This window comes from Bos javanicus, chromosome 25 (assembly GCF_032452875.1).
Source record: "Bos javanicus breed banteng chromosome 25, ARS-OSU_banteng_1.0, whole genome shotgun sequence".
NCBI classification, from domain to species: domain Eukaryota; kingdom Metazoa; phylum Chordata; class Mammalia; order Artiodactyla; family Bovidae; genus Bos; species Bos javanicus.
Window position 1 is genome coordinate 17,191,193 of NC_083892.1, and position 24,926 is coordinate 17,216,118.

Below are 24,926 nucleotides of genomic sequence, written 5' to 3' on the forward strand. Positions count from 1 at the left end.
GTCCAGAGAAACTTATTTAGCATCTCTGACCCCCGGTCTCCTCCGTGTGCAAGCCCTGTGAAGGGGTCTGTGAGCGTTCATCGAGCTGCACACACCAGACTGGGAGCGGCACCCACGAGCCCTCATTCAGTGTCTTTGTGGCTGCTGTCCAAGACGATGAAGAGGTCAGAGATGTCAGAAGGCAAAGCCCTTACCCCTGAGCCCTCTGCTACTCTGGGTCACCTCGGACGTTGTTTTGAGAGTAGTTTTGCGGAGCCAGGAGAAACCAGATCCGCTTTCTGAGTGGCGTTGGACACCATCTAGATAACTCCTCAGAGCCACGGGCTGACTTGTACTCTGAGTTGGATTTAAAATGTATACCAAGTGTGTTTGATCTAGGTCTGGTGATGCCTGGGGGAGTTTTCGTTCACCAGCTGGGGGAGAATAAGGCTTGGGGCAGAGGGAAGTCCCATGTGGCTGGAAGAATAAGGAAGTCACAGTTCACTTTGAGGGGGATGCTGGGGTCAGGCGTTAAGAGTGGGTGGAGCACGGAGCAGTAAATCCATGCCAAAGGGATATAGATAACAGCCGAAATATCGAGAAGGGTGAGGAGTGACCTAGTGACCTGTCAATGGACGATAACTGGGGATGGGACAAAAATAGTTAAATTAGTAAAAGTGACCTCAAACAGGAAAAAAGTAAAGATTAGACTCCAGCACTGAAAAGATGGTAGAGATGAAAGAAACCATTCAAAAAAATGAATTATGGCAAGAGAGAAAGACTTGGTACATGGCCTTAGAAAATGTCAACTTTGACCTTGGTTTGTTTCTGAAACCTGATTTTGCCCCCCTACCTTCAGGAAGTCTAAATGTAGACTTTTGGGTGTAAATGCTGCTGTCTTTTCATCTCTCGCAGGGGGATTTCAGAGTGTCTGCCGCGGCTGACGTGCATGGTCCGGGGCATCGGGGACCCGCTGGTGTCGGTGTACGCCAGGGCCTACCTGTGCAGGGTGAGACCACCACATCCTGCCTCCTCCAGCGTTCGTGCTTCTCCCTCCCCGCCACCTCACGAGTCACTGGACGAAGGACTTCATTAGCTGCTAATTTTAGAGCACAGCTTGTCCACAGAAAGCAGGGCTGTAGGATTTCTGTTTAAAATTAATTTCTAAGTAGACCCACTTACCCGTAACTCTAATTAGGGTCATCATCTCACAAATGAACTGGGTTTCAGAACTAATTGTTTCTCCCTTCTTGCTAGGAAGGAGGCTCCCAAGGCCTTTCGGGTGATAGGTTAACTTCTCATTGACTCAAAATGTGCTTTCCCTTTGTCTTTGAATTTGATTGTTTTATCAGATTTGTGGTCTCTGTATTAAAGAGCTGGCTCAGAGTGCGAGTTGGTGAGGGCTGTCTGGCAGGGAGAGGCACTCCTGGTGATGGCAGGCATCAGGGTCTGTGTTGCCTGGCCTTGGAGGGCTGCTCTGATGGGTTCAGATTGTGGGTCACTCAGCCTTTTTCTCCTCAAAGCACCGTGAAGCTCCTGCTTAAAACTGCTACTACTACTACTATTACTAAGTCACTTCAGTTGTGTCCGACTCTGTGCGACCCCATAGACGGCAGCTCACCAGGCTCCTCTGTCCCTGGGATTCTCCAGGCAAGAACACTGGAGTTGCCATTTCCTTCTCCAATGCATGAAAGTGAAAAGTGAAAGTGAAGTCACTCAGTTGTGTCTGACTCAGCAACCCCATGGACTGCAGCCTACCAGGCTCCTACATCCATGGGATTTTCCAGGCAAGAGTACTGGAGTGGGGTGCCATTGCCTTCTCCACTTAAAACTACTAAGTTTTCATTTATGAAAAATGCACCCTGTGGAGAGTTTACAGTCATTTTTCTTCAACTCACTTGGGGCCATTGCCTCTGTCAGCTTTCATGGGAGTCCCCCTTACTGGTTCCTTGGGCATCGTTTACCTTCAGAGGGGTTATTTCCCCTATTCTGTAGGGTCCTGGACCTGTAGGGTCCAGACTTCTTGAAGACAAAGCTACTCTTAGAGACATATCTCTCCCCTACTGTGAAAGTGAAAGTCGTTCAGTCATGTCCGACTCTTTGCGACCCCATGGACCATACAGTCCATGGAGTTCTCCAGGCCACAATACTGGAGTGGGTAGCCATTCCCTTCTCCAGGGGATTTTCCCAATCCAGGGATCAAACCTAGGTCTCCCACATTGCGGGTGAATTCTTTACCAGCTGAGCCACTAGGGAAGCCCAAGAATGCTGGAGTGGGTAGCCTATCCCTTCTCCAGGGGATCTTCCTGACGCAGAAATCGAACCAGGGTCTCCTGCATTGCTGGTGGGTTCTTTACCAGCTGAGCTACTAGTGATCATCAGTACTATGAAATTAGAAGGTGAGGACTGCAGCCTTTGATCAGCTTCTTTTACCTGACATCTAGCATATGATAGAAGCCCTGTGGTCTCCAGCATCTCAAAGAAATCAAAATCATTTCCCTCAGAGTGAGAAGCAGACATCCTTAGGAAGAACACTTTTTATAGGTCTATTCCCTAATAAAGGAGAAAAGAAAAAAAAAAGAAAAAGCTTTCCAATTAAGGGCACCTGCTCCCTTGTAGTAACTGAGGCCAAAATATTTATGCATTGCCATCTGCTTGAAACTGGCATAGATTTTTCATAGAAGAATATCAGATATATTTCCTCCAGCTTCACCTCTGTAGTATCATGAAGTTTGAATGCTCCTCCCTTGTCAAAGTTTGCTAAGGGCCTAAGCTTCAACTCCAGTATCACGAAGTTTGAATGCTCCTCCCTTGTCAAAGTTTGCTGAGGGCCTTTGTGTGCAAAATTGGACTGGATCCTGTGGGGTGGGGTGGGGAGGATGTAAAGATAGCCTTGTTTGTGTATTTGTGCTCAATGGCAACCTACTCCAGTACTCTTGCCTGGAAAATCCCATGGATGGAGGAGCCTGGTAGGCTGCAGTCCATGGGGTCGCTAAGGGTCGGGCATGTCTGAGCGACTTCACTTTCACGCATTGGAGAAGGAAATGGCAACCCACTCCAGTGTTCTTGCCTGGAGAATCCCAGGGATGGGGGAGCCTGGTGGTCTATGGGGTCGCACAGAGTCGGACATGACTGAAGCGACTTAGCAGCAGCAGCCTTTCCTCTTGTAGCATTCTTTGAACTTACCTTCACATCAGTAATAAAGACCCAGAATCTTAGTGTGTCTAATGACACACAATTATTATATAGAAATCAGAAAGTGAGGGGAAAATTCATTCCCTGCAAACCTCCTCAGTTTTAAAGTTTGAAGGAAGGTACACAAGCTGGTGAAAGATGATATTTGTTGCGTATAAAGTGCCTCCCCTGTTGGCTCAAATGGTAAAGAAGCAGCCTGCAATGCAGGAGAAATTGGGTTTGATCCCTGAGTTGAGATGATTCCTGGGAGAAGGGAATGGCAACCCACTCCAGTATTCTTGCCTGGAGAATCCCATGGACAGAAGAGTCCGGCAGGCTACAGTCCATGGGATCGCAAAAGAGTTGGACAGGGCTGAGTTACTAACGCTTTCGTTCACTTTCACATTCAAAGTACCTTTGCATGGCAGATGCAGCTCTATAACTCAGTGGCAATGAGGAGAGATTATAGACATACCCCAGGAAAGCTGGGTGAGATGTCCGGTATCTGAAATCAATTGTGCCAATTCAGGCAGAGCACCCTTTCCTCTGGTTGGGTAGTTACTGAAAATCTTTTGATATAAAAAGAATAAGAGACAGTGTGCATTAGTAAGGACTCTTTCAATTCCAAATGGCAAAACCCCAGTTCATAGTACTCTGAAACAAAGGTGGAGATTTGTTGGCGCTCGCATCTGAGGAGCCTGGGGTAGTCCCGGCATGGCAGACGCAGGGACCCTGAGCTGTGTCGGGAGCTGTCTCCTTCCTTGTGGCTCAGCTCTGCTCTCCTCTGGGTGACTTCAGTCTGCAGCTTTCTCTTTCCATATGGTGGAAAGTCTTCCAGCCTCTCAACTTAGGAACCTCAGTGACAAGATTATCTTTTCGCCAGTGGTTCTAGCCAGTTTCTGGGCAGAATCTCATGGAACCACCTTGGGTCCTTAGTCCGTACATATGCCAGTTGCCTGCTGACTGAGCCTGGGTCACGCGCCCACCCTGGCAACCCAGGGTTGGCTGGGTCCAGCTGCCGCAAACCTCTTTATCTGAGAGGTAGGTTTGAGTCCCCAAAGAGAAATCCACTTTGCTGATTCCAGAGACAGAGAATGAGTGCCAGGGAGGCAGAAACAACAGATGGGTATCGTGAGTAATTACCCTTGCTACTCTAGGTAGAAATTTTTTCGACCTGAGCAGATTTCCAAGCTGCTCATTTGGTTTTATGGAAAGAGATAAACAAAACACAAAGGCAGTGAGTAGGCAGGGCGTGGGGGGTGCTCAGAGCTGTTTATTAAGGGAAAGTATGATTAACTCCTCTTCTAAGTCACAGCCCCTTCAATTCATCTCCACTGCTCGTCCACTGGGTCTTTCTTTGCTGTCACCTAACAGGTAATTATTGCTTTTTCTACGGAATGATTAGTAGAAGGAAACAATAGAATCAGAACACAGTAAAAAATGGATCTGACAGTTGTTGTTAATATTTTTTTAAATCCCTGTACTTGGAAGCATCTCCAACAGCTCTAGAGAGCTGCCCCTGGAATTTACCGCCCCAGTGGATCTTGCATAATTTCCCTCAAAGGAATTCCTTACAGACATCTAAAAACCACCATTATCGTTAATCTTCATGACTTCTGGGTAGCTGTTGGGGGAGGTGAGTGGTGGAAATCTGTCTTCCTTGGAAGAAACCAGGTCCCAGAAAGCAACTCCTCTTACAAAGTTGTTTCTGTGCTAAGGCAGCTGTGTGGAATTGAGGTGCATTTGAGGAACTCAGTTTAAGGAACCTTATGATGCTTTGTTTTAAATCCATGTAGTCCCTGCCATATTTGTGACCTGTACTCTTCCATCCGACTCTAGAGCCCTGGCCACCTACTCTGTGATTAGCAAATTGTTTTCTAATAAATATTCTGAAAATATTACATATCTTTTTAAAACAATGAGTGAAGGAGTCGATGGATTATAGTTTTGTTAGGCTTCATGCTTGTGTAATAAAAAATTTGCTTAAAATACATCAAAATTTATGTCTGCTTCCCTGACTGCCCAGCAAAGAATGAATCCGTATATTTTAACAATGCCACAGTGAAGTCTCAGCTGACTCGCTTACATACCAGAATCTTTTTGCTTCATTTAATAAGTACAGCAACGTATGTGTTTATCATTTTGTAGAGAGGAAAAGAATGTCGTATACACTGTCTTGAGAGTACATTTCTCCTTAGTGCTGTATTGATTTGTTCCCTTGGTCATCTGTTCAGAAATACTTTCATTACCTTTGGGAAATTGTGAAGATGATTACTGCAAATATTGCCCTTTTTTTCATTAAAAATAGCTCCTGTGGTTTTTCTTATAAAAGCAAGATATGCTTGTTGAATAAGAAAATAAAGAAACAAAAAGAATGAAAGTTAACTTTCTGGACCTCTCTATGCTTATATCTACCTATATGTATATTTTTAATTTACAAAAATGCATCACACTGTATATGTTATTTGCAACCTGGTTTTCTACCGTCAAGGTTATTTCATTTTGTTTGGCTACAGGTGGGCATGGAAGTGGCTCCACATCTCAAAGAAAGCCTAAATAAGAACTTTTTTGATTTTCTCCTCACATTCAAACAGGTAAGAGAATATTATCAGAAGAGCCAATTGATGTGATAGTTACATGATCACAGATTCGTAAAACCCAGTTGGTTTTCCAAGTCGAGATTGCCTTAAAGCTCTTTAGATGTGTAAACCCTACAAAATTACACTCGTGTCTGTTACAGACAATTAAAATGTGTTGATTGTACTGAAGAAGCAAAGAGGATTAATAGGCATGTGTTAATAAGAAACGTCTCCGGTTGATCAGACTTTATTCTTCATGTCTGCTGGGTCCATTTTATCAGGTTGCCTCTCTTCACAGCACACATTCCTAGAACAGCTCAGCCTGGTGACATGGGAAACTTTGTGAGTTTTTTTCTAGTTTAAAAAAACCTGAGAAACCAGGCAGTTTCTCTCGGGGCCATTCAGGTGCTTGCAGATACGCTCACATGTTCTTTGTTCTGTGACTTCCCTTCCTTTTCTGAGTGTTTATTTGGTCTCCTATAGATTCACGGGGATACGGTCCAGAACCAGCTGGTGCTCCAGGGCGTGGAGCTTCCGTCCTACCTCCCCTTGTACTCGCCTGCCATGGACTGGGTCTTCCAGTGTGTTTCCTACCACGCCCCCGAGGTAACTGCCCTGGGCTTCAGTGTGAAGTTCACTCCCCTCTTCTGCGTCGTAAGGACCCTGACACCTGAGTGCCCGGTAACGCCATCATCAGGGCCCTTTCATGGCGATTCACTGTTGGGTCTGATTCCGTGCTCAGCCCTTGTCCTGCACGCTGTGTATCCTAAGTGGTGGTTTGGGCTGCTGTTCACGTCTGAGCCCTGGGCTCAGGGAGCCTGAGTCTGAATCGCAGCTCTGTCGCTTGCAGCTGTTGTTACTAAAGCAGAGCTCAAGTCACTTGTCCCTAACTGCGCAGCTTTTTTTCTTTATCGGTGAAATGGGAGCAGTAGTAATTCCTGTCTTCTGGTCTATTGCGTGGATCAAACAAGATGGTCCACGTACAGTGCTTGGGGGAGGAGGGCCCCACACACGGTGCTTGAATGTTTGTCGTGTCATTGGGATTGCAAATGTGGTTTTTATATCTGCACGAGAGGACCAGGAAAGAGATAAGACAAAGTGTCACTGGAGGGCAGAGTTTGGATTGTTTTAACTTACTTTTCTTGCCAAATCTGTTTTTTAACTTTTCAGCAAGTATAATGCCTTGCTTATATTTTAATTTTTGCAAATCCTAAAGTATGAGGAGAAAAATAGGGCCATCTTGTATTCACCTAAAAAATAGGTGAATTTTTTATCAAGTAAATTGATTTTAAATAAAATCAGTTTAATAGAAGATTCTTTGAAAACGTGTGGCCATTCTCTCTGATTATAAGGGTAGTCTCAGCCACCACATACTTGCCCAGGCTCCCAGGAAGAAAAACCAATGACTTGACTGATTCAGCTTAATGACTGAAACCCATGAGCAAAACTGATGCATTTGAAAATAAGAACACTTATTCTTTTTCTCCTTAAAGAACAGCAAAATTGGATTAAAAACAAAAAGTACATGTCATAAGGCGTTCTTCCTTTATTTTAAGTGGCAGTAATCTCAGAGGATGGCAGAAGCTGGGAATAGAGCTTTCCTGGGGAGTAAAACTCTAGGAAATCATTATTGCACCAGAAGAAGTGATTAAAAAAATTAGGTCACCTGAATAATAACAAACTCTGATTCTTGGGGCATTTAAACAAGGAACTTACAGTGTCTCATAAAAAAAAAAAATCATTTTCAAAATGTGGAAGAATTAATGTCGGTGTGGAGGGTGGTGTTGAAAAGGTGTGTGACAAAGTGATACCTAAAAAGCTCTTTGACGGTGGCTGGGATGTGTCCTCCAGGGAGTTGGAGATATGTGTGTCTTTAAGGGGCCACACCTCTAGAATGTAGGCATTTGTCTGCAGCTGTTAGTAACACCCAGGACAGGCAAGTGAGAGGGGAAGGGAGAATCATCTAGATGAGAGAGGGGAGAAATGCCTCGAGCTGCAAATACCTGACATACGAAATTTCATACTGAAATCCCCAGTTCCCTCCCTCCCCAAATCAGGGAATGATTATTCAAAAATGGTTCTTGTTGTTGTTTAAAGATAAGATTCCCCCCGCCCCCACCATTTATACAGTTAAAATTAAGTAAAAAAATCTTTATGCCCCCAGTTTTAGGAACACTTTGCAGAGAAAAGCAACTGTTTCATAAAACATGCTTTGTGCAATGAAAACAAATCCCTGTAAGCTTGCCATTTTCAGCAGCTTGTTGTCTGGGTCTGGTACGGAATCCTGTAATGCAGCTGTGTGATGCAGGTTGTCACAGTTGAAGGAAAGAAGAGGAAGGTGGTAGAGGCTGGGGCAGGTAGTGAGGTAGAACTGAGTTCAGATTGTGACTGTGTTGCCTTGGGCTGCTTGACCTCTTTGCGCCTCAGTTTTATCAGCTGTAAAATGGGGCTAATGAATGGACCCTTCCTCAAAGGGCTCTCATGAGATGACTGTAATAGTGCACGTCAGCACGTGACCAAGAGCTGGTGTGAAAGGCAGCAGGCAGATGGGGGTGGTCATCATCGTTATCTTTGGTCTTAACAGGAGATGGGGCCTGGACTGATTTGAAGGCCAGGAGATGAGTCAGGGCAGTAAGGAGGGGTTGAGGGACGAGACCTGTATAGACCGACAGGCAAGAGGCATAGTTAGGAGACGAGCATGACTGGAGAAGAGTGAGGAACTAGGCCGCCTGGGAGTGGCCCAGGCTGCAGAGGCTGTTGATCATTGTGTCATGGAGACCAGGCAGCTCTTAAAGATTTTTGATCAGGGAGATGATTTGAAAAAAGTGGTGCTTGAAGATCAGACTGGCAGAAGCATACCAGATGGATTAGAAGAGTACCAGTTGGCAGCCATGGAAAAAACAAGAGGCAGAATGGATAGGAGAGGATTTTCATAACCAGAAAACATTGTTTAATAAGTACATATTCATTGGAAAGACTTTGGAAAAGATAGGTTAAAAGGAGAAAAAGAGCCGCCTAAAATTCTGTCACGAGTAACTGGCCATTGTTAACAGTCTGGTGCATTTTCTTTTTAATGCTTCTCTCTCCACTTTCACTCTTGCTCTGTTATTACAATTGTGTTTTGCACATGAGAAATTTTTCCCGTATGCCTTTATGATGCTTTCCCCTCGCTTAACATTATAAAAAATGCACTTTGTTAGAGTTTTGTGACCTTTTGGGTAGACAGTAGAAGGCAGTGTTGGTTGGCTGTGAAGAAACGGAGCATGGAGTTGGGTCAGAGATGCTGCTGAGCTTGGAGCCCGTAACACAACTGCCTCTTTCTGAGGCTCCCTCTGCGCTGCGCCCCACAGGCAGCCCTGGGTTTGCAGCACTGTGCTGTGTTGCTCTGTGCAGACAGTTCCTTTTTTCCACCTCTGCATTAAGCAAGTCTGTTGGTGCCATTTTTCCGACAGCATTTGCTCACTTCATGTCTCTGTGTCATTGTGGTAATTCTCACAACATTTCAGACTTTTTTGTTTTATTTGTTATGGTGATCAATGATCAGTGATCTTTAATGTTACTGTTGCAAAAAAAAATTACGACTCACTGAAGGTTCAGATGATGGTTATCATTTTTTAGCAATAAAGTGTTTTTTAATTATGGGGTGTGTGTATATATATGTGTATATATATATATACACACACTTATTTTTAGACATAATGCCATTGCACATTTAATAGTGTACAGAATAGTATAAAGCATACTTTTCATATATACTGAGAAACCAAAAACCGTGTGTGACTTGCTTTATTGGGATATTTACTTCCTTGCAGTGGTCTGGAACAGAACCTGCAATACCTCTGAGGTCTGCCCGTGTTAGGTACTTCACTTGTGTCCGTGGCTCAGTTGTTCAGTCGTGTCTGACTCTTTGCGCCCCCATGGACTGTAGCCCTCCAAGTGCCTCTGTCAATGGGATTTTTCAGGCAAGAATACTAGAGTGGGTTGCCATTTCCTCCTCTAGGTGATCGTCCTAACCCAGGGATTGAACCTGAGTCCCCTGCATCTCTTGCACTGCAGATGGATTCTTTACTGTTGAGCCATTGGGGAAGCCCAGTTACTTTACTTGGCTGTGTTACTTCACTTTCAAAGCTTCCCCAAGCTAGGTGTTGCTGTTATTGCCATTTACAGATGAGGCACCTGAGGCTTAGAAACTTGTTACAGTCACACAGTTAGAAAGAAGCCGTGTAGCCATTTTCAGACTGACTCTGAAACCAGCAGATTTGTTTGCTTGACTACTTTGCTTTAGACTTTCATTCTAGGTCTCTCCTGTTAACTGCTATACTGCCAAAGTGAGACTTAAACAAATTGACCCATGGACTGCTGTTCCAGTGGTCTTACTATTAATATAAGTACAGTTCAGTTCAGTCGCTCAGTCGTGTCTGATTCTTTGTGACCCCATGGACTGCAGCACGCCAGGCTTCCCTGTCCTTCACCAACTCCTGGAGCTTGCTCAAACTCATGTCCATCGAGTCAGTAATACCATTTAACCATCTCATCCTCTGTCGTCCCCTTCTCATCCTGCCTTTGATCTTTCCCAGGATCAGGGTCTTTTCCAATGAGTCAGTTCTTCGTGTCAGGTGGCCAGAGTATTGCAGTTTCAACGTCAGCATCAGTCCTTCCAATGAATATTCAGGACTGATTTCTGTAGGATTGAGTGGTTTGATCTCCTTGCAGTCCAAGGGACTCTCAAGAATCTTCTTCAGCACCACAGTTCAAACATCAGTTCTTCAGGTCTCAGTTTTCTTTGTAGTCCAACTCTCTCATCCATACATGACTACTGGAAAAACCATATCTTTGACTAAATGGACCTGTGTCAGCAAAGTAATGTCTCTGCTTTTTAATATGCTGTCCAGGTTGGTCATAGCTTTCCTTCCAAGGAGTAAGCGTCTTTTAATTTCATGGCTGCAGTCACCATCTGCAGTGATTTTGGAGCCCAAGAAAATAAAGTCTGTCACTGTTTCCATTGTTTCCCCATCTATTTGCCATGAAGTGATGGGACCAAATGCCAGGATCTTAGTTTTCTGAATGTTGAGCTTTAAGCCAACTTTTCACTCTCCTCTTTCACTGTCATCAAGAGGCTCTTTAGTCCCTCTTCACTTTCTGCCATAAAGGTGGTGTCATCTGCGTATCTGAAGTTATTGATATTTCTCTCAGCAATCTTGATTCAAGCTTGTGCTTTACCCAGCCAGCATTTTGCATGATGTACTTTGCATATAAGTTAAACAAACAGGGTGACAATATACAGCCTTGACATACTCCTTTCCTGATTTGGAACCAGTCTGTTATTCCCTGTCTGGTTCTAATTGTTTTTTCTTGACCTGCATATAGATTTCTCAGAAGGCAGGTAAGGTGGTCTGGTATTCCCATCTCTTTCAGAATATTCCACAATTTGTTGTGATCTATACAGTTGCACTCATCTCACACGCTAGTAAAGTAATGTTCAAAATTCTCCAAGCCAGGCTTCAGCAATACGTGAACCGTGAACTTCCTGATGTTTAAGCTGGTTTTAGAAAAGGCAGAGGAACCAGAGATCAAATTGCCAACATCCATAGGATCATTGAAAAAGCAAGAGAGTTCAGAAAAACATCTATTTCTGCTTTATGGACTATGCCAAAGCCTTTGACTGTGTGGATCACAATCAACTGTGGAAAATTCTGAGAGAGATGGGAATACCAGACCACCTGACCTGCCTCTTGAGAAACCTATATGCTGGTCCGGAAGCAACAGTTAGAACTGGACATGGAACAACAGACTGGTTCCAAATAGGAAAAGGAGTCCATCAAGGCTGTATATTGTCACCCTGTTTATTTAACTTCTATGCAGAGTACATCATGAGAAATGCTGGGCTGGAAGAAGCACAAGCTGGAATCAAGATTGCCGGGAGAAATATCAATAACCTCAGCTATGCGGATGACACCACCCTTATGGCAGAAAGTGAAGAGGAACTAAAAAGCCTCTTGATGAGAATGAAAGAGGAGAGTGAAAAAGTTGGCTTAAAGCTCAGTATTCAGAAAATGAAGATCATGGCATCTGGTCCCATCACTTCATGGCAAATAGATGGGGAAACAGTGGAAACAGTGTCAGACTATTTTTCAGGGCTCCAAAATCACTGCAGATGGTGACTGCAGCTATGAAATTAAAAGACGCTTACTCCTTGGAAGAAAAGTTATGACCAACCTAGACAGCATATTGAAAAGCAGAGACCTTACTTTGCCAACAAAAGTCTGTCTAGTCAAGGCTATGGTTTTTCCAGTAGTCATGTATGGATGTGAGAGTTGGACTGTGAAGAAAGCTGAGCGCTGAAGAATTGATGCTTTTGAACTGTGGTGTTGGAGAAGACTCTTGAGAGTCCCTTGGACTGCAAGGAGATCCAACCAGTCCATTCTGAAGGAGATCAGTCCTGGGTGTTCTTTGGAAGGAATGATGCTAAAGCTGAAACTCCAGTACTTTGGCCACCTCATGCCAAGAGTTGATTCACTGGAAAAGACTCTGATGCTGGGAGGGATTGGGGGCAGGAGGAAAAGGGGACGACAGAGGATGAGATGGCTGGATGGCATCACTGACTCGATGGACATGAGTTTGAGTGGACTCCAGGAGTTGGTGATGGACAGGGAGGCCTGGCGTGCCGCGATTCATGGGGTCGCAAAGAGTGGGACACGACTGAGTGACTGAACTGAACTGAACTGAACACAGTCAAAGGCTTTGGTATAGTCAGTAAAGCAGAAGTAGATGTTTTTCTGGAACTCTCTTGCTTTTTCTGTTGTCCAACGGATGTTGGCAATTTGATCTCTGGTTCCTCTGCCTTTTCTAAATTCAGCTTGAACATCTGGAAGTTCACGGCTTACGTGCTGTTGAAGCCTGGCTTGGAGAATTTTGAGTGTTACTTTGCTAGCGTGTGAGAAGAGTGCAGTTGTGTGGTAGTTTGAACATTTTTGGCATTGCCCTTCTTTGGGATTAGAATGAAAACTGACCTTTTCCAGTCCTGTGGCCACTGCTGAGTTTTCCACATTTACTGGCATATTGAGTGCAGCACTTTCACAGCATCATCTTCTAGGATTTGAAATGGCTCAACTGGAATTCCATCACCTCCACTAGCTTTGTTTGTAGTGATGCTTCCTAAGGCCCACTTGACTTCACACTCCAGATGTCTGGCTCTAGGTGAATGATCACACCATCATGGTTATCTGGGTCATGAAGATCTTTTTTGTACAGTTCTTTTGTATATTCTTGCCACCTCTTCTTAATATCTTCTGCTTCTGTTAGATCCATACCATTTCTGTCCTTTAAGTGCTCATCTTTGCATTTAATGTTCCCTTGGTATCTCTAATTTTCTTGAAGAGATCTCTAGTCTTTCCCATTCTATTGTTTCCCTTTATTTCTTTACAATGATCACTGAGGAAGTCTCTCTTATCTCTCTTTGCTATTCTTTGGAATTCTGCATTCAGATGGGTCTATCTTTCCTTTTCTCCATTGCTTTTCACTTCTCTTTTCTCAGCTATTTGTAAGGCCTGCTCAGTCAACCATTTTGCCTTTTTCCATTTCTTTTTCTTGACGATGGTCTTGATCACTGCCTCCTGTACAATGTCATGAACCTCCATCCATAGTTCTTCAGGCATTCTGTCTATCAGATCTAATCCTTTGAATCTATTTGTCACTTCCACTGTATAAAGCATCTGCTTGCAACGCATGAGACCTGGGTTCTATCCCTGGGTCAGGAAGATCCCCTGGAGAAGGAAATGGCAACCCACTCTAGTACTCTTGCCTGGAAAACCCCATGGACAGAGAAACTTGGTAGACTACAGTCCATGGGATCGCAAAGAGTTGGACATGACTGAGCAACTTCACTTTCACTGTATAATCATAAGGGATTTGATTTAGGTCATACCTGAATGGTCTAGTGGTTTTCTCCACTTTCTTCAATTTAAGTCTGAGTTTGGCAATAAGGAGTTCATGATCTGAGCCGCAGTCAGCTCCCGGTCTTGTTTTTGCTGACTGTATAGAGCTTCTCCATCTTTGGCTGCAAAGAATATAATCAATCTTATTTCAGTATTGACAGTCTGGTGATGTCCATGTGTAGAGTCTTCTCTTGTGTTGTTGGAAGAGGGTGTTTGCTATGACCAGTGCGTACTCTTCGCAAAACTCTATTAGCCTTATCCCTGCTTCATTTTATACTCCAAGGCCTAATTTGCCAGTTACTCCAGGTATCTCTTGACTTCCTACTTTTGCATTCCAGTCCCCTATGATGAAAAGAACATCTTTTTTGGGGTGTTAGTTCTAGAAGGTCTTGTAGGTCTTCATAGAACCCTTTCAACTTCAGCTTCTTCAGCATTACTGGTTGGGGCCTAGACTTGGATTACTGTGATATTGAATGGTTTGCCTTGAAAATGAACAGAGATCATTCTGTCATTTTTGAAATTGCACCCAAGTACTCCATTTCAGACTGTTTTGTTGGCTATTAATATAAACTGCCCTTTAAACATTCTAAAATACAATTCAACTAGCAATTCACATCTAAGACCAGTGTTGGTGATTGATAAATCCCTCTAAAGCATACTTGTGTGTTATTTTCATTCTTTTGAATTAGGGAAGAAACCCCAGAGAAAGGTAAATAATAGAAAAAAGAATAAAAAATTCTCCTTTTAATGCCTGTGGTATAAAAGTTCTTTTTATTCACATTGACATATTTTATTCCTTTGAGAATTAATCACATTAACTCTGGTTTAGAGGAAAGAGGTTTTATCTTTTAAGATTAGTTTATGATTTTGGCTACAGTTTACACGTTTGTTTCATCTAGAAAAACAATGAAAATATGATATATGTATTACTTAGTTTACTTTTTAATGGGGCAATAATTATAAAGACTGATTGTAAGCATATTTACTTATTAAAAGTAGAATTACACATCTCTAGAGCAGTCTGGGCTTCATATGAGTTAATCTTAGCTTAGAAAATATGTTATTTTTTCAAGATAATTTAATTATTTATTATTATTTGTTTTTTGCTGAGTTGTGCCGTGTGGGATCCTAGTTCCCAGATCAGGGATCAAACCCATAGCCCCCGCAGTTGGAAGTGCAGAGTTCTAACCACAAGTTCCGTCCCTGTTAGAAAACAGAAATGTGTTATTGACCCAACTTCTTTTTTCTTTTCCTGTACTTTGGGAGTGGGTGAATAACCCTAATCTGGAGACAACCTTAGATATAATGGTGGCTATGCAAAGCAAAATATGTTAATAAAATATCACAAAGATGTATCCTTTCCCCCACAAAAAAAGGTACATGAAGAGTCTGGTGAAACAGTCTAGTTACTTATATTAATATTATACCAATGTCACTTTGTCAACTTTGACCATACACCATAGTTACGTAAGATGTCACCATTGGGGGAAGCTTAGTGATGGGTAACCAGCACCTGTACTATTTTTGCAGTTTCTCATGAGTCTGTAGTTGATGACAAATAAAACTTGTCAAAAACTTCATCAATTTGGAGCAGTTTGAAAAATAATGTTATAAACATGGTATGGAATCCTCAGGCACTAGAGAGATGGATTTATGAGTACTAACATGGGAGGAGGGAGCCCCGTGCCAGATTCTAGAGCAAAAAAGGCAAGTTGTCTCTCCATATTGATAGTCCATATAGCGAGTGTCCATTTTTGTAAAACAAAAGTCTTCTACAACAAAAGCTGTATATTCATAGAGCATAGACAAAGGCCTTGAAAGATTAGACACCAAATGTTGACACTGATGATCCCTAGGAAGAGGGAGTTGGGAATGAGGGCATGCATATTTTACTTGATACATGATGGTATTGTTTGAACTTCTGTCCAAAGGCACTTCTTATTTTTATAATTTTTATAAAAAGCAAATATATAACCAAATAAGTGTAGGGGCCTAGTGAAACTTTAAGTTCTGATGTGTCTGTAAATATATATTCTGAGCTGCAAGTTTTTTAGTGTTTTATCTCAGCCAACAATAGGCTTGTTTTGATCTCAGACTGGTTTGAACTGTTGTTTCTCTTGTTCTTGCCAAAAGTAGTCAATTCTGTCACTTCTCTGGAAAAAAAAATAACCGCTAATAGATCTTCCTGGGGTCTATAGGCATTTGGCTCTGTGGACACTTAGGGTAATGACAGTGGAGCCTTTTTTGTTTTTTGAGTTATATTCTTGGATGCATTTTTAATGTATTCATGTCCTGTGAAAAGAGAGCTTTTAAGGCATTTGTCTTAATGGCCAGAGCATTTTGTCCCTATGTTAGCATTTGTCCTATTTTGTCTTTTCAGAAGTGCTGGACCAAGGTTTTCTCATTCGTGTGTGTGTGTGTGTGTGTGTGTGCATGTGCACACACATGTGTGTGTATGAGATAGAGAATAAGCCGCTCAAGGGCATGGATTTCTGTCTTGATTTCCTCACTGCCCTGTTCCCAGTGCCTAGAATAGTGGCTTATTGGAAATGACCCTGATGCTGGAAAAGATTGAGGGCAGGAGGAGAAGGGGGCAGCAGAGGATGAGATGGTTGGATGGCATCACTGATGCGATGAACATGAGTTTGAGCAAACTCGGGGAGATGATGAAGGACAGGGAATCCTGGTGTGCTGCAATCCATGGGGTTGCGAAGAGTCGGACACAACTTAGTGACTGAACAACAGCAATAACATCACTGTTGCTTCACAGGCAGGTGTTGAATGAGTAATTATTTGTGTGTGTTGAGGAGTATCAATGTGATCGTTATAAGAGTATCTCTTTTTCAGCTTTCCCAGGAACCACTTTGATACTGTTCTTCCTGAATGACTTTTCAAATATTGAATCCCCTATGAATGGGTTAGGGAGGCCTTTTGTGACATTGTCAATTTTATCATCAGTTGGGATGCTCTGGCTGCAAGGAACACTTAACTGGCCCTACAGAGGTAACTCAATGTGTTTTCTTGAATAACAAATGGCCCTGGGCCAGGCAGGTTCTGTTCTCTCTGCTCTGCCATCACCAGATAGCAGCATGGTGGCTGTAGCCATTCCAGGCATCATGCCCAGACATGGCAGAATCCAGAGGCAGGAAGATCGGGAGTCTTCAGTTCCTCCAGTTCCTGTTTAAGAACAGGAAGACTTTCCTCTAAGCCCCCATCTCAGTAGCAAGAAATCGGTCATGTGCCCTGTCTAAACCCACCACTTGCAAGGGGAAATGAGACCACCGTGACTGACTTGGGGCTGTGTTAGTTTGCTTAGTATATTCAGGCAGCTGTAACAAAATACCACATAGTGGGTGTATTATAAACAACAGAAGTTTATTTCTAATGGTTCTGGAGGCTGGGAGTCCAAGATCAGGATGCTGGCAGATACAGTATCTGGTGAGGGCCTACTTCCTCGTTCATAGATTTTATCTTCTGGCTGTGTGCTCACATGGCAGAAGGGACAAGAGAGCTTTCTAGGGCTGCTTTTATAAGGGCACTGATTCCATTTATGAGGGCTACACCCTTAAGACCTAATCACCTCCAAAGGCTCCACCTTCTAACACCACTAACTTGGGAGTTAGTGGTGATTCAGATATTAGCAGGCTTCCTTGATAGACTGAGTGGCTTTAAACAACAGAAAGTTATCCTCTCACAGTTTTGGAGGCTGGAAAGTCCAAGATCAAGGTCCCAGCAGGGTTGGTTTGTGGCAAGACTTTTCTTCTTGGCTTGCAGACCAGTCTTCTCACTGTGTCCTTGCCTGGTCTTGTCATCTGTGCATGTGTGTCCCTAGCCTCTCTTCCTCTTCTTATAAGGACAGCAGTCCTATTGGATTAGGGCTGCACCCTTATGACCTCACCTGGTATTAACTCCTTTAAAAACCCTATCTCCAAACACAGTCACATTGCGGGTTAGGGCTTCAACATATGAATGGGGGGAACATAATTCACTCCAGAACAGGACCCAACCTGATTTTTGTTGGACAGAGACAGAAATCTGAATAAAATAGGGGTTCTAGGGTATTGATAGTATCCCCACAATCAACAGTCACCTTAATTATTCAGGGACACCCAGGACACAGCTGAAAAGAGTGGAATTGCACTAAAAAAGACTCATTTTATTTTTTGATATCCAGGCCAGACTTAGGTACAAATCTCATTTCTGCCACTTAGTAGGAAGTGGCTCAACCCAGCTGAGTTTTGGCTTCCTCATCTGTAAAGTAGGGATAACAGACATGGTCTCAAAGGCCATTGTGAAGAGTGAATGGGAAAAGGTATATACAAGTGAAAGTGAAAGCCGTTCAGTTGTGTCTGACTCTTTGCGACCCCATGGACTATCAGTCCATGGGATTCTCCAGGCCAGAATATTGGATTGGGTAGCCTATCCCTTCTCCAGGGGATCTTCCCGACCCAGGAATTGAACCAGGGTCTCCTGCATTGCAGGTGGATTCTTTACCCATTGAGCTACCAGGGAAGCCCCGTGCCTAGTGCTGGGTGCCTGGTGAGTGCTCAGTGTCAAGGCTACTGTTCTCAGCTCTTTTGTCTTGGGATTGACCTTGTCTGTGCCGTTTGAAACTTTCCCCAAACCACTGCACTACGGGATACTTCTTTCTATTGATTTTCTTAACAACAAGAGCTCTTTTAAAGATGCATAATTGTCCTAAGATAGCTCTAAAGCCATTAATAGTATTCCAATGAGTAAAACATTTATTTTCTTTTGGGGAAAAAAATGCTTCAAAATGCACTTGAGAGGAAGTGTAGTGAAGCGCATGGCCTTTGACGCCAGACTTCCCAGGTCACGTCCAGCCCACCATAACTAGCCATGTCATCGTGGCCCAGCCATGTTGCTGTTCAGTAGCTTGGTTTCTCATCTGTGAAATGGGAGAATTGAAGCCTGCCTCATAGGGGTTGTGAGAAGTGGCAGCATGACTGTCAAGTGCTTCTCCCTGTGACTGGCCCAGTGTTATTCATTTTACTTAGAGTTCCACAGGCACCTCGTGAAAGGGGAGGAACACTGGGGGTCTAGAAGAGGTGGAAAGTAAAAATGAAAGTCGCTCAGTTGTGTCTGACTCTGTGCAACCCCATGGACTATACAGTCCATGCAATTCTCCAGGCTAGAATACTGGAGTGGGTAAGCTGTTCCCTTCTCCAGGGGATCTTAGGAGAGGTGGGGAGTAAAGCAAATTTCATTCTTACTGGTACCCTAGAGCACAGGCGGTACCACTCTCATTGTCCTGTAGGAATCTGCAGGTGGCATGGTACCACCTGTATCATCTGCCTACAGATGAAGAAAAAGTAGTTGGTGAGACTGGATTTGAACCCAGCGGTGCATGAGCCCAGGGCCCTAGCTCTTACCCATTATGCTAAATGCCACAAGAGTGAACTTGTTTTCTCCTCCATCCTCCCCATGCTACCAAACACTGAGAATTCTAGAAATGGGTATGTAAATGACTACCTTTATTTTAGAGTATTACTTTGCAAATCTGCTCATGAGAAGTGTTACTTTAGATCCCCCAACTTGATGGTTTTTATTATTTTTTTTTAATTAGGCTCTGCTAACAGAGATGATGGAGAGATGTAAGAAGCTAGGAAACAAGTAAGTATTTTGAAATTCATAAAGCCTGTGTTTGAAAATAGAGTCAGTTGCTTTTTTTTTTGAGCTTGGCATGCTTGCATGGGCAAGAGGCCTACAGAGCAGCAGGATAGCCCCTGACCTCAAGAATGCTGGAGTCCAGTTGCCTGGCTTCTGATATTGGCTCCACTCTTTCTTAGCTTTATGACCTTGGGTCACTTGCTTTGACCTTTCTGTGTCTTCATCTCTTCATCTGTAAATTGGGTATAATAGCAGTGCTTTCCCTGTGGGGCTGTGATAAGTGATAAAGTCAGGATAAACTTGAGTTCTTATCTTCTAGGCATAAGAGGTTTCTCCTCCACTCTGCTTTCAGTGGTAGATGGGGAGCCTGGAGTGGGTTTTCTTTACCACTGTGTCCCTAGGTCCTGGAACAGTGCTTTTCATAGGAGATGTGGATGTATATTTGCAGCTTGGATCAGTATTGTTACTTAATGTTTAGTTTTATTAGTGCACTGAAGGCTCCCTCCATTTCTTCTGTTTAAATGGATTTGATTACTTTCTTATTTACTATCCATCCATTGATCTGTGCACCCATTCACACATCCATCCACCCATCTTCCATTCTTCCAGCCAATTGAATATTTATCAAGCTCTGAATATGCACAAAACACTGTGTCAGTCTCTAGAGGTTGCTTTTTTACTGCGATCTTTTTTTTCCCCCAACGCTACCATTAAAGGGCTGTCAGTCATCTTTTCTAACAGCATACGTCCTAAAATGAAAGCGACTTTCTTAAAGGAAAGCTCTGCTGACGTGGGGCATATGTGTCTTGCAGTGCCTTGCTGTTGAACTCCGTGATGTCGGCTTTCCGGGCCGAGTTCATTGCTACAAGGTCCATGGATTTCATTGGCATGATTAAGGAGTGCGACGAGTCCGGTTTCCCCAAGGTAGGCTCTTGACTTAATCCTTGGTGGAGAATAGATAGGCAGTGTTTGCCTGACAGCTCTCCAGGGAGAGGGAATCTGGTGTCGGGGGCAGCTCGGGCCAAGAGGAAACCAGGTGAAGTCTGTGTTTCTGAAGAGTGCAGAGGAAGACGAGTGAGCGACGGGTTGAGAGACACATGTAATTGCTGAGAGTCAGGGTTCTGTGAGTCCTAAATCTACCCAGTTAGCTCACTATGAAGTATTTGGGAAAAACTTTGGTCTTACGCCTTTAAAACTGTATCTTCATCCATTAATTATGCAAAGTTTGTCCAGGAGAATAGTATGGCCCACAGGTTGGACCAGTACACAGAGCCAGCTCTTTGTTCTGACCTTCTCAGTCTAACTTGCATAAGTTTGTGATAGAACTTCAGAAAATGGTCGTTGGAAGATTAACCTTGAGATAGGCCGACTGTGACAGCCTTTTCCTTTATTTTCTTAAGTTACTCTGATTTTTAATTTCTGAGATCATAATGTTTGCTATATTTCTTAGCATCTCCTTTTTCGCTCCCTGGGGTTAAACTTGGCCTTGGCTGATCCTCCTGAGAGTGATCGACTTCAGATTCTCAATGAAGCTTGGAAAGTTATCACTAAATTGAAAAATCCACAGGTGGGTGACAATTTAGACCTTGTTTTGACTGCTTTGTGCCCAAGTTATGTAGTATGCTCTTTCTTTAAAAAATTTCTCTGTCAACTCATCATTCTTATTTTTTTAAAAATGAAATCTACTCCGTTTAACTGTATTGTTTATCAACCTGTAATGGAGAACTTACAACTTTAAAGATGTATTTCTTGATTTTTGTGTCCCTATTATGTCTTATTCTTGTGGCCTTAAGATGAATGAGAAATGTAAAATTATGAATACTTGAAACTTGAAAAGACCTGTAGCTCTGCAAAGAGCATTCTAAGTGCAGCAATCGACAGCACCGTTGACCCTTGAACAAGATGGATTTGGACTGCACAGATCCACTTATACGTGGATTATTTTTTTTCAGTGGTAAATACCATGATATTATACAACTGTTGGTTGGTTAAATGCATAGAAGCGAAATTGCAAATACAGAGGAATCATGGATACAGAGGGCTGACTATAAGTTACACATAATTTTTGACTGCATAGAGGATCAGTGTCCCTAAACCCTGTATTGTTTAAAGGTCAAATTATATTTGGATTTGAAAAAACAATTTATTGAGATAACCCTAAATTGAAGATCAGCAGTCAAGCCAGTAATTAGCAAAAGGGAATTCCAGTTTCTATCCCTTGAATGGACAGCTGAAGCCTCTTTCTCCCCATACTTCTGACATGGAAAGTCTTAGGAGGAGGAGGAACCAACTGATTTTAGTTGCTATAATGCATGTAGTCGGAGAAGGCAATGGCACCCCACTCCAGTACTCTTGCCTGGAAAATCCCATGGACGGAGGAGCTTGGTAGGCTGTAGTCCATGAGGTCGCTAAGAGTGGGACATGACTGAGCGACTTCACTTTCACTTTTCACTTTCATGCATTGGAGAAGGAAATGGCAACCCACTCCAGTACTCTTGCCTGGAAAATCCCATGGATGGAGGAGCCTGGTGGGCTGCCATCTATGGGGTCACACAGAGTTGGACACGACTGAAGCGACTTAGCAGCAGCAGCAGCAATGCATGTAGTGCTGGTCATCATTTTGTAGGTTTGGTTTTTATGCCTCACTTCCTTTTAGGGACCATGCCAGCAATTTATGTGGGTGCCACTAGGGAATGGTATTGGCTGTCTTTGTGGCCAAACTTCACCACACTCTGCACTTCTTCTGTCCTATGTACCTGTTCATTTGGTTTGTTGTAACAGCATATAATAGACCACGTGGCTTCTATACAATAGAAATTTATTTCTCACAGTTCTGAAGGCTAGAAGTACAGAGTCAGGGGGCCAGCATGGTTGGTTGGAGAAGGAAATGGCAGCCCACTCCAAGATTCTTGCATGAGAAATTCTGTGGACACAGCAGCCTGGCGGGCTACAGTCTGTGGGGTTGTAAAGAGTCAGACATGACGTAGCAGCTCAACAGCAGCAACATAGCATGGTTGGGTTCTGATGAGGACCCTCTTCCCGGTTGCAGACTGCCAGCTTCTCCTCGTCACATGGCAGAAAGAGGGAGGAAGACCTCTGGGGTCCCTTTTACAAGGGCACTAATTCCATTCACAGGGTCTTCACCCTCGTGACCTAACCACTGCCCCAAAACCCTACATCCTAATATCATCACATCAGGGGCTAAGATTTCAACATATGTGTTCAAGGGGGATACAAACATTCAGACCATAACACAACAAGTAAGTGAATATTAGAGGTAGCATTTGATTGGATCATTTATTGAGAAGGAAGTGTTAAAATGAACCCAGTTATAAACCCCTTACTGGGTATTTCCCTGGTGGTCCAGTGGCTAAGACTATGTTCTCCCAATGTGGGGGGCCCGGGGTTTGATCCTTGGTCAGGGAACTAAATCCCACATTGCACAATTAAAAGATCCACATGCTGCAACTAAGACCCGGTCAAATAAATAAATTTTAAAATAAGCCCTTGTTAATCACCACATTTATGATAGTGTATTAAGAACAGTGGTATAATTTAGAAAAATTAGAAGCTTATTTACACCATTGTGTACCTATGTTGTGCTCAGCCATGTCTGACTGACTGCTCCATGGAGTATAGCCTGCCAGGCTCCTCTGTCCATGGAATTTTCCAGGCAAGAATACTGGAGTGGGTTGCCATTTCCTATACCTATGTTCAGCAAAATCCTTGCTAAACTCCAGCTATTGAAATTCCCTGTTTAACTTAAACTGGTAATGAAAACAGCTTATTTAGGATATTTAAGTCAAAAGCCTCTGGGCCTCTGGTGCCTATACTGCAGGACTTAAAAACAACCTTGCATCAAAAGCTCATAATAACAATTTTCTCCAGATTTTAACTTCATACTCTCCTCATTAAGTCCTTCTTAGCACTTCTGTTAGACCTTAGAATGTTCCTGTCTTTACTTGTGTGAATGAGATAACTGTTTTCTCCCCTCCACTTTCTTCTTTGTTTTCCATGGAGTGTCAGAACAGAAGAGGCATCCTTGCAGACTCTTATTTTTCCTTTCTTTTTTGTTGGCTGCGCCTTGTGGCATGTGGGATCTTAGTTCCCTGACCAGGGTTTGAACACATAGCTTCTGCATTGGGAGCATGGAGTCTTAACCATTGGACTGCCAGGGAAGTCCCAGATTCTGTTTTTCCCTGGACATTTTTTCCCATTTGCCTGTTTTCTGGAGCATACAGCCTTACCAAGTTGATCATCACCGTTTCCATGGCCATCTCATTATCTTTCCTACTTGAATCTAACACATCCTTTCTTACCTAAAACCTTTGTGCTTTCTTAACCCTTTTACAATATATGTACATCTCCCCTCTCTAGGACAAATGGTTTGTTTTTAAAGGCAGGAGGCCTTTTTTTTCTCAGTACATTCAAATGTCACATCTTAAATAATGTTTGAATTTTCAACCAGATCTGTGGTCCTTGAGATGTGATGAGTACTCCCCACCGTTATCTCTGCTCCCCTGCGGTTCTTCCCGTTCTCCAGGTGGGGCAGAGCTTCCCAGATTTCTGTTTGGGCCCAAGTAGTGATTCTGGAATGAAAGTCTGATTAGTTTCAGGCAACTCATGTTTTCTCATCTCACCTCTCAGGGGTAGAATCTATCAATGGGCCAGGGTTTTCTGTATGTGACTGTTGAAATCCCTATCAGTAGTTTCAGAGCCCTTGAAGGAATTGGTACATTATGAGTTTTTGCCATATGGTCAATTGTAAAGCCGTCTTTGCTTTTTCTTTGTAGGACTACATTAATTGTGCTGAAGTGTGGGTGGAGTACACCTGCAGGCATTTCACGGTATGTGTACTGTGGTATTGTTTTTGTGGTATTGTGTGCTGAATATTTTTTTCATGTTCATAATTGTGAATAAGTCTAGCATAGACCTTTATGCATTTTGTGATGCTAATTATCCTTAATTTATGAAAATTGCACCTTTTTCAGTATAATGTAATGAAGTATTAATATGTGAACTATAACAAAAGGGTTCACACTTACATGTAAGTTTGGGAAATACTACATTTTACAAAGTTAAGCAGATTTTTTTTTTTTTCACTACCATACACCTTAGATGCTTAAAGTTCCTTGTGACTTTCCATGGAAGTCTAGTCAGCAGTGTTTCCCAAACATATTTGATTTGCTTGTAATTTAATTTTTTTCTAAGCAAGCAAAGATGCTGCTTTCCCTAGGCCCAGACTGGAAGCTCAGTTTGGGAAATACTGGTCTTATCAATGAGCAGAGACTTTAGAAGCAGGTGGAAGTGGTTTCAAATCCTGTTGCCAGGTGTTTATTTTAATCAACTTTAAAAAATATTAAAGTTTAACCTATATGAAGAAAGCTTACAGAAACAGTAAGTTTGCTGTTCAGTGAATCTTTACTGATACACCCAGGGAATCATGGTCTAGATAAAGAAATAACTCCCCATCCCCACCCCAACCTGAAGCCCCCCATACTTCCCTCTCAGTCATGGCTTTAGAAGTTGAACATAAACACCATCTGGCCCCTTACCTCCAGAAATGGGTTTTGCCTCATTTTGAGCATTATTGTAAATGTTAGTCTGTTAATTTTCTTTCTTTCATCCA

The 24,926-nt window shown here is 43.0% G+C and overlaps 1 protein-coding gene across 4 annotated transcripts in view; it reads left to right on the top strand.

Annotated features, from left to right (window-relative positions):
* VPS35L (VPS35 endosomal protein sorting factor like) overlaps positions 1 to 24,926 on the top strand; it is a 138,978-nt gene that overhangs the window by 49,031 nt on the left and 65,021 nt on the right. For all 4 annotated transcript variants that reach the window (XM_061401291.1, XM_061401289.1, XM_061401292.1 and 1 more), the window contains exons 12-18: positions 895 to 988; positions 5,670 to 5,747; positions 6,216 to 6,338; positions 19,254 to 19,300; positions 20,110 to 20,221; positions 20,748 to 20,864; positions 24,091 to 24,144. In XM_061401291.1, the coding sequence (XP_061257275.1) occupies positions 895 to 988; positions 5,670 to 5,747; positions 6,216 to 6,338; positions 19,254 to 19,300; positions 20,110 to 20,221; positions 20,748 to 20,864; positions 24,091 to 24,144 (625 nt within the window). The remainder of the gene's footprint in view (positions 1 to 894; positions 989 to 5,669; positions 5,748 to 6,215; positions 6,339 to 19,253; positions 19,301 to 20,109; positions 20,222 to 20,747; positions 20,865 to 24,090; positions 24,145 to 24,926) is intronic.